This window comes from Hibiscus syriacus, unplaced genomic scaffold (genome assembly GCF_006381635.1).
Source record: "Hibiscus syriacus cultivar Baekdansim isolate YM2019G1 unplaced genomic scaffold, ASM638163v2 tig00110384_pilon, whole genome shotgun sequence".
NCBI classification, from domain to species: Eukaryota; Viridiplantae; Streptophyta; class Magnoliopsida; order Malvales; family Malvaceae; genus Hibiscus; species Hibiscus syriacus.
In genome coordinates, this window is record NW_024062715.1 from 4,941,798 (window position 1) to 4,955,427 (window position 13,630).

The window sequence follows — 13,630 nt, forward strand, 5'->3', positions numbered from 1 at the left end:
TTTGGAAAATTACAGGAGGAAGTGGATGCTGCGGGTTTTTTTTTATATAATATCTTTATTTTATAAAAATAAAAAATAAAAATTTTATAAATATGAAAAATATCTTTTAATAGTGAAATTTAAGGACGAAGAATACAAAATAAAATATATATATATATTTAAATTAATTGAAAAAAAATTTAAGCACATAAATAAAAATAAGATATAATTTATACACTTATTTTTATATTAAATTTAAAATAAAATATGAAATACAAAATTATTTTTTAATAGATGATATTAAAATAAAAGGGCAAATTTTAAATACTAGTAAGAAAATAATCACCAACTTCAAACATAAATAATAAATCCATGTTTTATGACTGAAAATTCTGGAACCAGGACAGCTGGCCTTCTATCATCGCTTGGTTCACTGTGCAAAGTAAACGGTTGGTGGATCACAAGAAACTAAAACAAATTAGAATATTTTATCAAACACAAATATTAAAAAAAAATCACCTATTACCTAGAACATAGAATCCTGGCAATTTGGTAAACTATTTATTTCTCATTAATATAAATCTAAAAAGTAGTATGAACCGGTAAGCACTGAAAATGGAATCAAATTCCAATCTTTTTGCACATGGCCAAGACATGAAAAACAAAAGCTAAAATGATCACTACATACATGCATACATGAATTTAATCTCTCATGTTCTTTTGGCTCTCTACCAAATGATTTCCCTACATGCATTGATTTTGATTAATTAATTAACAAGATGAAGAAGAACCCAAAGGCTGATGGCCAAAGTGAAGGCAATGTTGGCGGTGAAGACAGATGCAGCACGATTTGGATCGGTGATGCCCGTGGTTGTCCCCGACGGACCAAGCGAGGTGGTTCCGCCTCCGAACACCGGTGTCCCGGTGTTTGTCCCAGTGGTAGGGGTTGTTGAAGGGATCCCGCTGGTTGTTCCGGTTGTCGGTGTTGTTGGAGTCCCCATGGTCGGCGTTGTCGAAGGAACACCATTGGTCGGTGTTGTCGGAGTTCCGGTCGTCGGAGTTCGGTCGTCGGAGTTCGGTCGTCGGAGTAGAACTTGATCCACTACAAAATCCAGTAAAACAAACACATATTTATCAAATAACGGTTTTTTTTTCCTGAAACATCAAAGGGTTAAAATAACCATACCTGGAAGGGAAACTGCAAGAAGAAGGCACATCTGCGAGAGAGAAAAATCACACACAAAGAAAATCATGAAAAAAAACCCCCAAAATACAAATGATTCAATAAAAAAGGTTAGTTTTTTTGAAGGAGTTTACTTGGAGGAGGATTTGAACTAACAGAAGCAGTGCCAGAAAAATCACAGCTCCCTTGAGCTTGACCTTTCTTCTGGAAATAACTATTGACTGCATAATTACAGTGATCTTTCACTGTATTGGGATTAAAACAAGGACCGTTCTGATTAATCGGAGAACAATCAGCTCCTGCTCCACAAGCATAATCCAGTGCTTTCTGAAGCATTTGCTCACTCACTCCATCTTTGCACAAACAGTAGGTAGCACCTGCAACACCAAACCAAAAACAATCAACAAAAAAGAAGATTTTCTTTAGTTGAAAAACAAGATAAAAAAAAGAGAAAGAACTTACTTGAATGACCAGTGAAGGCTAAGAACACCACTAGGTAAACTAAAAGAACCATGGTTGATGCAAAGTTGGGGGAAGAATTTGAAAAAGAACAGATTTTTGAAGATATATACCGTTAGTTTGAAGTTGAACCCAGAAAACCAAAGAGAACGGAGATTTCCAGAAGGGCAAGAGATAAGAAAACAGAAAAGAATTACAGTGGGCTGTAGGTGTCGATATCCGATATATAAGCCTCTCATTTTTTATTATATCGTAAGTAAAGTAATCTTAAAACAAAGTGGTTAATATATATACTAATTATATATTAGTCAGATACATACAAATGAATTGGTATATGAAAAAGTGCCAGCGGAGACAGTGCAAAATTCTTAAAGAACGAAAGGGATTATATCATTATTTGACTAGGTTCCCCTTTTCTCACAGCATTTTCATGTGCATGTATGTTGATATTTTTCCATTTAATGTAAAAGGTACAAATATTCAAGGTTTGAGTAACACTGAAGGATCACTGTAACACAATACGGTTGATTCGATCTGATTTGATGTGTTATATTAGTACCATCAGAGTGATTAAGAGTAAAAATCTAAGAAAATTTAAAATTATGTTAAAACAATTAAAGTCATAAAACAATTTATAATTAAAATACAAGTTCAGAAGACTTTTCATCTATTACAAACAGAATTAAAATCATACAAATTTTAGACTCAGTATAAAGATCAAATATGACCTACATGCCCCCTAATTACACTTGTATTGTACTCTTCAACCCAAGCCAAAATAACTCCTATTACAGATGTCGATAGTTGTACTGGATCAATTCTTTTAACATAAAATATCAAGTAAAAGAGTGAGCTTTGGGAAGCTCAGTAATATAGAATTACCAAGTAATACTGAAGGACATGAAGATAAATGGGAAAACATAAATTTTCCTTTTTGATTCAGACATCTACAAGTTTCCGTGAGGAACTGAGATTTCACTGATATTTCCTCAAGTAAAAGACATGAAGCTTACAGTTCAGAGGAAAAGTTCATATGACCAGGTTCAGGAGATCATAATAGAATGTCTAGTGTGTTCTCATGTAACCAGAATAAATAAAATCATAGATTATAAATAGTAATATTTTATTTCAGTAAAACGTTTTTTTTTAAAATCACTGTAATATCCTCCATCCGAATACTCCATATGCAGTCCCCCATAACTACATCTATAAGGGTTTACCCTAAGCACAAAGCAAGTGAGCCACCATAAGGGAGTACCTTAGGGCCTACTCAATGGTCACATTAGGTCCGTAAGAAATTACCAACTTAATCAGAGTTGAACCTCCGTACTCCATACTCCTACCCATACAATATACAGTATAAATCAGATTTAGCAGTACCTTATAATATCAAAATCATGATCCTGTAGAATATTGTAAAAATGACTACGTAGTTAATTTAAAGAGAAAATAACCTCAGTGACCGAAAATGTCTTATAATATACGATTTTAACCAACTTTTTTTCGATTTGCCAAAATGACCAACAAAATCGCAACGCGAACTCCAACTTCGCAATTCAGTTTCCAAATTCGCGTTGCGATTTTCCATTTCGCGTTGCGATAGTCCAAATTCGCATTGCGATATCGCAACGCGATCTTAAATTCGCAACTCAGTTTCCAAATTCGCGTTGCAATAGTCCAAAATCGCATTGCAATTTTCCATTGCATTTGTTTCTTAAGAATTTTCTCTAAAAAGATGGTATCCACGCGGACGTGTCGAAGACATGTATTACCACGACCCGAGACGAGACGAGACGAGACGGCGGCGGCGGCGGCGACACGCGAGAGTCCCCCTTGTTCTCTTTCACTCAACAAGAAAATGAGAAATCCAAGCTTTAAATACCCATTCCCAATAGTGTTTCCAATACTATGTGGGATTGAGCATTGTAAGTTGCATGCATTGACTATAGATTTTGGAGACTTTGTAGATTATAATGGAAATTTATGCCTCTTTTTGCTATAGATTGTGCAATCTGCTCCAATGTTACTACTATAAATTTATCATAAATCAATGTCAATGATCTTCCATCTACAGCTTTCCACTTTCCACTACAGTGCATGATTAAGTTTTTGAAATTTCAACTTAAAATGGTGCTTCTATTCAAAATCTAGTAATCATCAATTCCAGTAATTTTCCTCCATTTCTCTTGGTTCCATCTTTCCTATGGCCCCTGAATCTCGTTAACGTTACATTATCATCATATTCACTCATGCTTAAACGCAAACTATGGAACTCTTCAAGATATCAGAAGACATGAGAGTATTCTAGATCGTGTTCACAAAAAGGGCCTAGAATACATATTAGAGAAACAATCTACTTCACCCAAAAACCTATTTTTATTTTCAAGTGTCTGCAGGCGTGAGCATATCCATGGAACATGAAGATTGAGGAATATTTCAATATGCAATAAAAAGCGCTGTGATTTATTAACCAATAATCATCAACCTTCCATTGCCGATGTTCATTCATTCAAGATAAAAGTCTTGCTCTTGTATTTATAGTCAATGCATGCAACTTACAATGCTCAATCCCACATTGTATTGGAAACACTATTGGGAATGGGTATTTAAGGCTTGAATTTCCCACTTCCTTGTTGAGTGAAAGAGAACAAGGGGGACTCTTGCGCGCCGCCACCGCTGTCGTCTCGTCTCATCTCGGGTTATGGTCATGGTCGTGGTCGTGGTAATACGTGTCTTCGACACGTCCACGCGGATACTATCTTTTTAGAGAAAATTCTTAAGAAATAAATGCAATACCACCAGTCGCGTTGCGAAATGGAAAAATCGCAATGCGAATTTGGACTATCGCAACGCGCAATGGAAAATCGCAATGCAATTTTGGACTATCGCAATGCGATTTTGGACTATCGCAATGCGATTTTGGACTATCGCAACGCGAATTTGGAAATTGAGTTGCGAATTTAATATCGCGTTACGATATCGCAATGCGAATTTGGACTACCGCAACGCGAATTTGGAAACTGAGTTGCGAAGTTAGAGTTCGCGTTGCGATTTTGTTGGTCATTTTGGCAAATCGAAAAAAAGTTGGTCAAAATCGTATATTATAAGAAATTTTCGGTCACTGAGGTTATTTTCTCTAATTTAAATCACATGAATACTTCTACCCATACACCATATGCAATTCCCCAAAAATGGATTCATAAGGACTTACCGTAGGCCCAATGGACTTAGAAGCCAACCTAAGGGAATGCTTTGGGTCCGTAATGAATTACCAGCTTGATAAGAGCTGAATCTCTATACTCTATTATCCTACTCAAAACATTATCTCAATAAAATAATTCACACAGTAAGAAGTGAGTTCAATGGTCCATAAATCAACATAATCATATATTCCAATGAAAACAAGTAATCATATAACATATATCAGACATCCATGGTGCATAAACAGTTAACTTGTATATCAGTAAATCAGTAATTCCGGTAAATCACATTTCAAAACAAATAAAACAATCATATAGAACGCAGGGAACAAACCAGAAGATTCAGTTATTTTTCAGAGGAATTTGATAGTTATCAAGAAGGGAAAATGTAGAATTTCTATAGATTGATCGGATTTCAAGTACGTTGTCCCTATATAAAAAGGGTTCGATTAACAGATCTAATCAAACATTTAGGAATTGATACTTCAGCACCATTTAGGATTCAAGTGCATCAGGACGATATTCAGGAACCTTACGTCAGAATAATTTAAAATTCATATATAACTAGAGTAATTCCATTATTTAGGCAATCAGGGGCATTTTAGAATTTTGATTCTTTGAGAATTCTTAGTAATTTATCCTAGTAATAGTTGGGGCGATAATTTGCAATATTTAAGATTATATCGAATCATCAGACTTGAGGCAAGTTACACTAATCAGATTCCAACACTGCAATACTTGCAATCATTTAGGTCAAGATACTTCCTAGATATTCCCTCTCCAGTACTAATTACACTAGTTTAACGAACCCCATTTATAATCAACATCGAATAGATCTTCCCAAGATGAACAAATATTTCGGTGGTGTTTTAATTTATTTATGAATTACATCGTGATTCACCTTAAATGGCGATATAACACTTAGGTTTATCGGTATTTCTAAAATTTACCAAGGGTATCCACTTATTTTAAGTCGTTAGGTTAATAGGTCGCTTCAACAATCGAGGTTACTCCGGTCATCATAGAGTTCAATGGATTCTGGTTCTTTTAGGATTCAGGGTATTTTGGTCATTTGAACATTGAAGGTTATTTTAGTTGTTTCGCAGGTCGAGGAAAGTTTGATAAATTCTGATAAATCCAAACATATGTACTTTTTCTAGTAATTTAGCCAGGTATGTCATTTCAGGGTTATTTTTCACTTTTAGGGGCAATCTTGGTTTTTTGTAGTACAAAGGGCATTTTTATAATTTCACAATATAGGGCTATTTTTGTCATTTTGATTTTGAACGAATACTTAATAATTTAATAATATTTTTTCATACTCAAGATTTATCTCGAATTATCATGATTTTGGGTCAAATAAGGTTTGAACAGATCTCAACACCGCGATACTCACTAATCATTCGGACTGATATCCTTCAAAATATTCACTTCTCAATACTATTTACTCTAGTTGAATTAGTCACCATCATACCACCATTAGACGAAATCTTGAGGAGACGAACATGTATCCTAATGATATTATTTATTTTTGTATTACAATCGTATCCAGAGAGAGACCGACAAGCTTGGGCCGTGTTTCAAGACTTTTAGAGGCATTTCAATGCTTAAGTTTAAGGTATTTTTAGGGTTTGTCCAAATATATACATAATTCCAAGTCGTTTCCATTATCAGAGATAAATCATGTCATATTTGTATCTGAATGACATTTTTGACATTTTATCGGGATCAATATAGGTTTAGAATAATTAATATTTATTCCTAGCCCAATCTTATTTATTTATGCATTAATAATACCTAACTTGTACCATACAACATGTAATGTGTAGTAAAATATTACTTCAATTTACAAGCCAAATCGATCAACCATTTAAACTTAATTTGATCGCCCTCAAACTTTAAGTCCATGACCCATAAAGTCTCAGATACATGACAAACAAATTTACGTCAAAAACAGAACTTAATCTAAAAAACCAAATTGAATCCGAAGATAAAACACTAAAAAAATAGCTTACCGTGTTCGAATTTGGCAAAACGAACTTCGGATTCAGACTCAGGGCGTCGAAAAACATAAAATATGACTTTTCATAAAATTTAACTTTTTGGTCAAAGTCAAAGTCAACACTGGTTAAAGTCAACAAGTTAAATTTGTTCGAGTTGACTCAACTAGGTTGACTCAGTGAGTTTACTCATCTTGACCGATTTGGTTGACCCAGTCAGGTCAAACAGTATAACCCCCTAGACCCGGTCTATGCGTTTCGACTAAGTTTAGTGAATCACATTCATGATTCTTAAAGATATTGTTCTGAAACCATTATTCAATCATGGTAAAATCACATTATAAATGACGTTTATGAAACTATAATAATTTATACTACTATAAAAATACATCTCATAAATATAATGAAGAAAAACAAATTAATTTAAACATGTCTTAAAAATCCAAATTTACGATAACCCAAATATAAATAGCAAAGGAGAAATCATTATAAAATCCAATACTTTAAAATAAGGGCCATGTTACCAAAATAGTGTCAACTTAAAAGATAAAACATTACAATATGATATACTTCAAGAGATATGTTGATCCTCCAAGTGCTCAATCAGGTGTATCTAACCAACAGTATCTGAAAGGGGAAAACATTTTCCAAAAGTGAGCTAGGCTCAGTGTGTCCCAATAGTACAATAAAATCATAGTAGATACAGTAAATGAGTAATAGTTCAGAATTTCATCATCAAATCATAAGGAAGTTTAACCTTTGAAACTCGTAATTTAAAACCCTTCTCCTGTACACCATCCGTAATTCCCTAGAACTGCGTCCATAGGGTTTACCTTAAGCACTCAGCAAAAAGGTAGCCAACCTAAGAATAGGCTTTCGAGCCTGTATCCTTAAGTCCGTAAGTCCGTAGGGCTTACCCTAAGCACACAGCAAATGAAGCCAACCTAATGAAGCATTTTGAGGCCAGTGGGCCTACCAAGAGTCACATTAGGTCCATAAAGTTTACCAGTTTGATCAAAGCTGTATCTCCGTAATGCAATCCAACCCAAAATCAGTATTTCAAAAATACTATTTATGCAGTAAGCATAATTTCCATAATTTCATATTCAATATTATCATATACCAATGAAAACCAATAATCATATATCAATCATATTCCATAAACCATCACCAGTAAATAGGTGGATTAATAAAGCATTAAACCATATCTTTCAATTTACCATATTTCAAAACATATAAAACAATCAAGTAGTACACAGGGAATACACCTCGACAATATGTTCAAATAGTAGATCTAGTGATTGCTGGTCTCACCACGCTCTGCTACTGTTTTCGAACCTAATCCATAATAACACTATATTACTAATGGGTAACAAAATTAATGTAACATCCCTCATATCGAGTTAGTGATCAAATTGTGAGATTTTAATTTCAGTGACCAAATTAGATAAATTGAAAGTTCATGAACTGGATTAAAATATTTGGAGAAGGATAGTTTAGCATATAAGGAAAAGTTAAGAGGGCAAACTAGTATTTTATCAAGTAAATGAATTTAATATTATTTGGGGTTATCTTATAACCCACGTGGATGGCATTTGGGAGAAAAAAAATTAGAGTTCTAGACATTTCTCTCATCATCTTCTTCTTCTCCCCGTGAAGCCAAGCTAAAGGTGAGTTTTCTAGTGAATCAAATTCTTGATGAATTTAAGGTTGCTTATTGATCCTTAGATAATAACTAAGCTTAAGGAAAGCCTAGATTATCTTAAAACCATAAGATGAGGAGTATATGAAGAATTAAAGAAAGGAAGTAGAAAAGTGAAATCTTGAAGTAGAGTTCATAATAAGAATTGAAAGTGGGATTTGACTTGTCATAAAGATAACTAAGAAGTATGAGGTGTTAGAATTCAAATTAGAACATGTTGGAATTTGGGTTAGATTCTTAAATTCTACATGGAGAATTAGATTTCTAAGTTTTAGAAGTATTTAATGGATAATAATTAGTTTAAGTAAGAGTATGCAAGTTAGGGATAGTAAAAGGGGGGAAATATAAAGTGTCAAGTAGAGTAAGAAGAGATTTTCGTGCTTAAATGACATTTCTGGGCAATGTGCATCGATGCACATTCATTATGCACCGATGCATCAATGATAAATCCCAGAAATTTGTTGAAGGTCCTTCGATGCATATGAAGTGCATCGATGCATTAATTTAAATACAAACATCGAATGTCGTCGGTGCATCGATGCATAAGGAGTGCATCGATGCATATCTAATAAAATGAACATCGAATGCCCTCAGTGCATCGATGCATCAGGAGTGCATCGATGCATGCCTCTATTAAAAGATGAAAATGGCTTTTTTTTAGCCTAAGAAATGATAGTTTAGAATATACTAATTAGTATACTGATAAGTATCAATGAATTACTATGTAGATATCGAGCCTAAACGAGTTATGGAACAATCGACAAGTAGGATCGATCGAGGAAAAAACAAGGAAATATAGGCGAGTGCATATGCATAGCCTGGATATAGTATTATAATCAGTTCTAGACTTATGATAAGTCTAGATTCAATATTTTAATAAATGATTACATTCCATATTATGAAACATGATATAAGTTTATACCATATGCATTACATGACATGAATATGCAGGAAATGATATGCCTATGTGATAAAGGTATGAAAATACTATGTCTACGTGATACAAATTATGTGAAGTGTGAAAGCCCATGTTATGTAGATGAGAACTATAGGTATAGTTGGCATGCCAAGGGTAGAGGGTCTACGCGGTCCTTCGGGATATATATATATATTCTGTGGAACATGTGTGAAGTCTTGTAAGACACATACTTGATCCCTAGTATATGTATATGATTCTTAAGGAATAATATGTGGTCCTTATGGACATTATTATATGGCACTACGGTGCAATTCTACGCGGTCCTTCGGGATATATATATATTCTGTGGAACATGTGTGAAGTCTTGTAAGAAACATACTTGATCCCTAGTATATGTATATGATTCTTAAGGAATAATATGTGGTCCTTATGGACATTATTATAAGGCACTACGGTGCAATTCTACGCGGTCCTTCGGGATATATATATATTCTGTGGAACATGTGTGAAGTCTTGTAAGACACATACTTGATCCCTAGTATATGTATATGATTCTTAAGGAATAATATGTGGTCCTTATGGACATTATTATATGGCACTACGGTGCAATTCTACGTGGCACTTCGGTGCAATTATACGAGCTGTGGTGACAGCATAGTGCACAACCTCACAATACTCACATACCTAGGTTCTCAATATGGTATCATGGGCCAATGAACTTATTAATACGAGCTGTAATATGCTTACAGGTATGGATATTGGTGATGTAAAATACATTGATTAAGTACATGCTTTCATCTCATTCTATATCATTATGACATTTTTATTACATTTCCTTGTTATTATTATATTATTGCCTCACTAAGTCGATGACTTAGCGTGTGAGTGTTTCATACGTAGGATCCAAGAAAGTAGACGGGACACGTTAAATAGCTGGACAACATTACTCCTGCAACCACCAGATCAGAAGCAACTTAATCAGTAGGTCATTTTGTTATGTAAATGGCAGTTGGCATGTAATTAAATGGTTAAGTTGTGTATGCTCTGAATATTTTGGTAAACTTATATTACAATATGTATATTATCGTATTTTCTTAATATAAGTTCAAATATTTTGCTATTATTTGTTAAGAGTTGTGTTTTAAAAGTCAATGTAATATCTCTGACTCATATCCGGGTCGGGTACGGGTTGGGGGTGTTACATTTAATGGTATCAAGCCATGGTTTAGCCGATTCTAGGCATAGACCAGAGTCTATAGAGTCTTTAAATGGAATACATGCCAACAAATAGTGGAACTTCTGATCTGGTATAGTATGAGTATGCTGTTTTGCTAATAGAACAATGTGTTTATTCTTATTAGATGTCCGGACATAATAGCTCCCGAAGTGAAGCGGGAGAAGATAGGCATGCTGAAAGCAGTAATTCACCTGCCCTGGCCAGGCAAGGTGAAGAACAGGCATCTCAAGGAGTGCCTGTGCAAGATCAAGATACGTCCTTCAGAACGTTAGATGCTATTTTGACGCGTCTTCAACATCCTGCTCCACCAACTCAAAGAATGAATGTAGCAAAAGAGTTGAGAGGTTTAGGAGCTCCCGAATTTAAGGGAGAAGCTGAGAAAGGTCCAGTGTCAGCGGATCTTTGGTTGAATGATTTGAAAATCATGTTATATGGTCTCACTGTTCCGAAGTGGAGAAATTAGATGGAGCTGTATCTTTATTGAGGGGTCAGGCGAGGATATGGTGGACGAACGTCACCATGAGGATGTCAACCGACCAGTTGACTTGGTCTTTGTTTTTAGAAGAATTTAAAAACAAGTATATTGGAGATCAGTTTATCCGACAAATGAAGCAGGAGTTTATGAATTTGAAGCAGATGAGCCGCTCTGTATATGAGTACGAATGTGAGTTTAATAAGCTGAGCAGGTTTGCAGCTGAGCTTGTGCCTACTGAAAAGGATGCTTGTGAATGGTTCGTGGAGGGCTTGCGCCCTAGACTTAAAGAAATGTTGATAGTATTAAACTTGTCCTCGTTCCAGGAGGTGATCAATCGTGCAAAAGCTCTTGAAAGGGCTCAGAATGAAAGATTTGGGGACTCAAGAGTTCAGACATCAAAGAGGACGACTACTTCTTCTAGTTCAGCACCACCAAAAAGAGGAAGAGACTCAGGATTTCGATCTCAAACTAGATCCGAATCAGTTGCATCCTCAGCAAGAGAGGAGCAAGTCAGGTGAGACCTAGAAAGACACAATCAGTGGGATCGGGTGCTGGGAGATTCACTCAGAGTCAAGGGAGACAGTGTCAGCATTGTGGGAAGAATCATTCTGGGTTATGTCGGATGGTTTATGGAGCTTGTTTTCGTTGTGGAGATGCTGGAAATTTTATTCGGGATTGCCCGATATTGGTTGGTAAGCCTGCACCATCTGAGAGAGTTAGTTCTACCTCACAGAGAGGACGAGGAAGAGGTAGAGGAAGGAACCAGTCTGAATCCTCTATGCAACCGAAAGTTCGATCCACTGCTCGGGTATACAATCTAAAGACAAGTGATGACCGTGATGATCCTGATATCATTGCAGGTACTTTTCAACTGTATGATAAATTAGTATTGGTGCTGATTGATCCGGGTTCTAACTATTCTTATATTACCAGTAAATTAGTAAAAGAATTGAGAATTCCTATAGAAGCTACGAGTAATGTGATGATAGTAACTAATCCGTTAGGGCATATACTCGGGTGGACAAGGTTTGTAAGGGGTGTCCCATAAAGATTCAGGGAATTGAATTCTCTGCTAATCTGATGGAATTACCCTTTGACGAGTTTGAAGTGATTCTGGGAATGGATTGGTTGTTTCATTATTATGGGAATGTCGACTGTAGATTGAAAAAGGTAACCCTAAAGAGTCCAGAAGGAATAGAAGTTAATGTGATCAGTGAAATGTGTAATCCTTTAGCAAATGTAATATCAGTGATGTCTGCCAAGAAATTACTGCTACAAGGATGTCAGAGTTTTCTTGCAAATGTGATAGATTCAAGAGCTCAAGAGAAAAGGTTAGAGGAGATTCCAATAGTACGAGAGTTCCCTGATGTTTTTCCTGCTGAATTGTCAGGATTACCTCCAGGTAGAGAGGTAGAGTTCCAAATTGAAATAATACCGGGAACATCTCCGATTGCAATGGAACCTTATCGAATGGCTCCAAAAGAACTGCAAGAGTTAAAGAATCAATTACAAGAGTTGCTAGAGAAGGGATTTATCCGACCAAGTGTATCGCCTTGGGGAGCTCCGGTGTTATTTGTTAAAAAGAAGGATGGATCAATGCGTCTTTGCATTGATTATCGACAGCTCAATAAGGTGACAATCAAGAATAAGTATCCCCTTCCACGTATTGACGATTTGTTTGATCAGTTAAAAGGAGCTTCGGTATTCTCGAAGATTGACTTACGTTCCGGTTATCACCAATTGAAGATTCAGGAGAAAGACATTCCGAAGACAGCTTTTAGAACGAGATATGGTCACTATGAATTCATTGTAATGCCATTTGGAGTAACGAATACACCTGCTGCTTTCATGGATCTTATGAACAGGATTTTTCAACCCTACTTGGACCATTTATTGTTGTCTTTATTGATGACATACTGGTGTACTCGAAATCCCATGAAGAGCATAGTACACATCTGAGGATCGTCTTGCAAATTTTAAGAGATAAAAAGTTGTATGCCAAATTGTCCAAATGTGAGTTCTGGTTAAATGAAGTAATTTTCTTGGGGCATGTGATCTCCGCAGATGGGATTAGGGTTGACCCTCAAAAGATTAAAGCTATAATGGATTGGGAAGTTCCTAAGAATGTGTCTGAAGTTCGGAGTTTTCTTGGACTTGCCGGTTATTATCGAAGATTCGTTAATAATTTTTCGATGATTGTGCTGCCTCTAACAAAGCTGATGAGAAAGAACATACCGTTTGTTTGGACTCCTGAATGTCAAGAAAGTTTTGAAGTTTTAAAGGAAATTTTGACAGAAGCTCCTGTATTAGTTCAACCTGAAACTAGCAAGAATTTCGTAGTGTTTAGTGACGCGTCCTATAATGGGTTAGGGTGTGTGTTAATGTAAGAAGGGAAAGCGGTAGCGTATGCATCAAGACAGTTGAAACCACATGAAAAGAATTACCCCACCCATGATTTAGAAATGACTGCTATAGT

General features: G+C 35.6%; 1 protein-coding gene across 1 annotated transcript; it reads right to left on the reverse strand.

Annotated features, from left to right (window-relative positions):
- Nucleotides 1-584: 584 nt before the first annotated feature.
- LOC120121945 (PLASMODESMATA CALLOSE-BINDING PROTEIN 3-like) lies at nt 585-1,810 on the reverse strand. Its single transcript, XM_039141206.1, has 4 exons — nt 1,625-1,810; nt 1,297-1,539; nt 1,166-1,196; nt 585-1,081 (listed from the first exon to the last, which is right to left on the reverse strand). The coding sequence occupies exons 1-4, from the start codon at nt 1,674-1,676 to the stop codon at nt 751-753; spliced, it is 657 nt and encodes a 218-aa protein (XP_038997137.1). The 5' UTR covers nt 1,677-1,810; the 3' UTR covers nt 585-750.
- Nucleotides 1,811-13,630: the final 11,820 nt, after the last annotated feature.

What these genes read in the sequence shown, in the direction of transcription:
- LOC120121945 (XM_039141206.1), bottom strand. Translation starts at nt 1,676, where the DNA reads ATGGTTCTTTTAGTTTACCTAGTGGTGTTCTTAGCCTTCACTGGTCAT. An exon ending in AGCCTTCACTGGTCATTCAA is followed by an intron (nt 1,540 to 1,624) that starts GTAAGTTCTTTC and finishes TTGGTGTTGCAG; the next exon opens with GTGCTACCTACTGTTTGTGC. An exon ending in TAGTTCAAATCCTCCTCCAA is followed by an intron (nt 1,197 to 1,296) that starts GTAAACTCCTTC and finishes TCTCTCTCGCAG; the next exon opens with ATGTGCCTTCTTCTTGCAGT.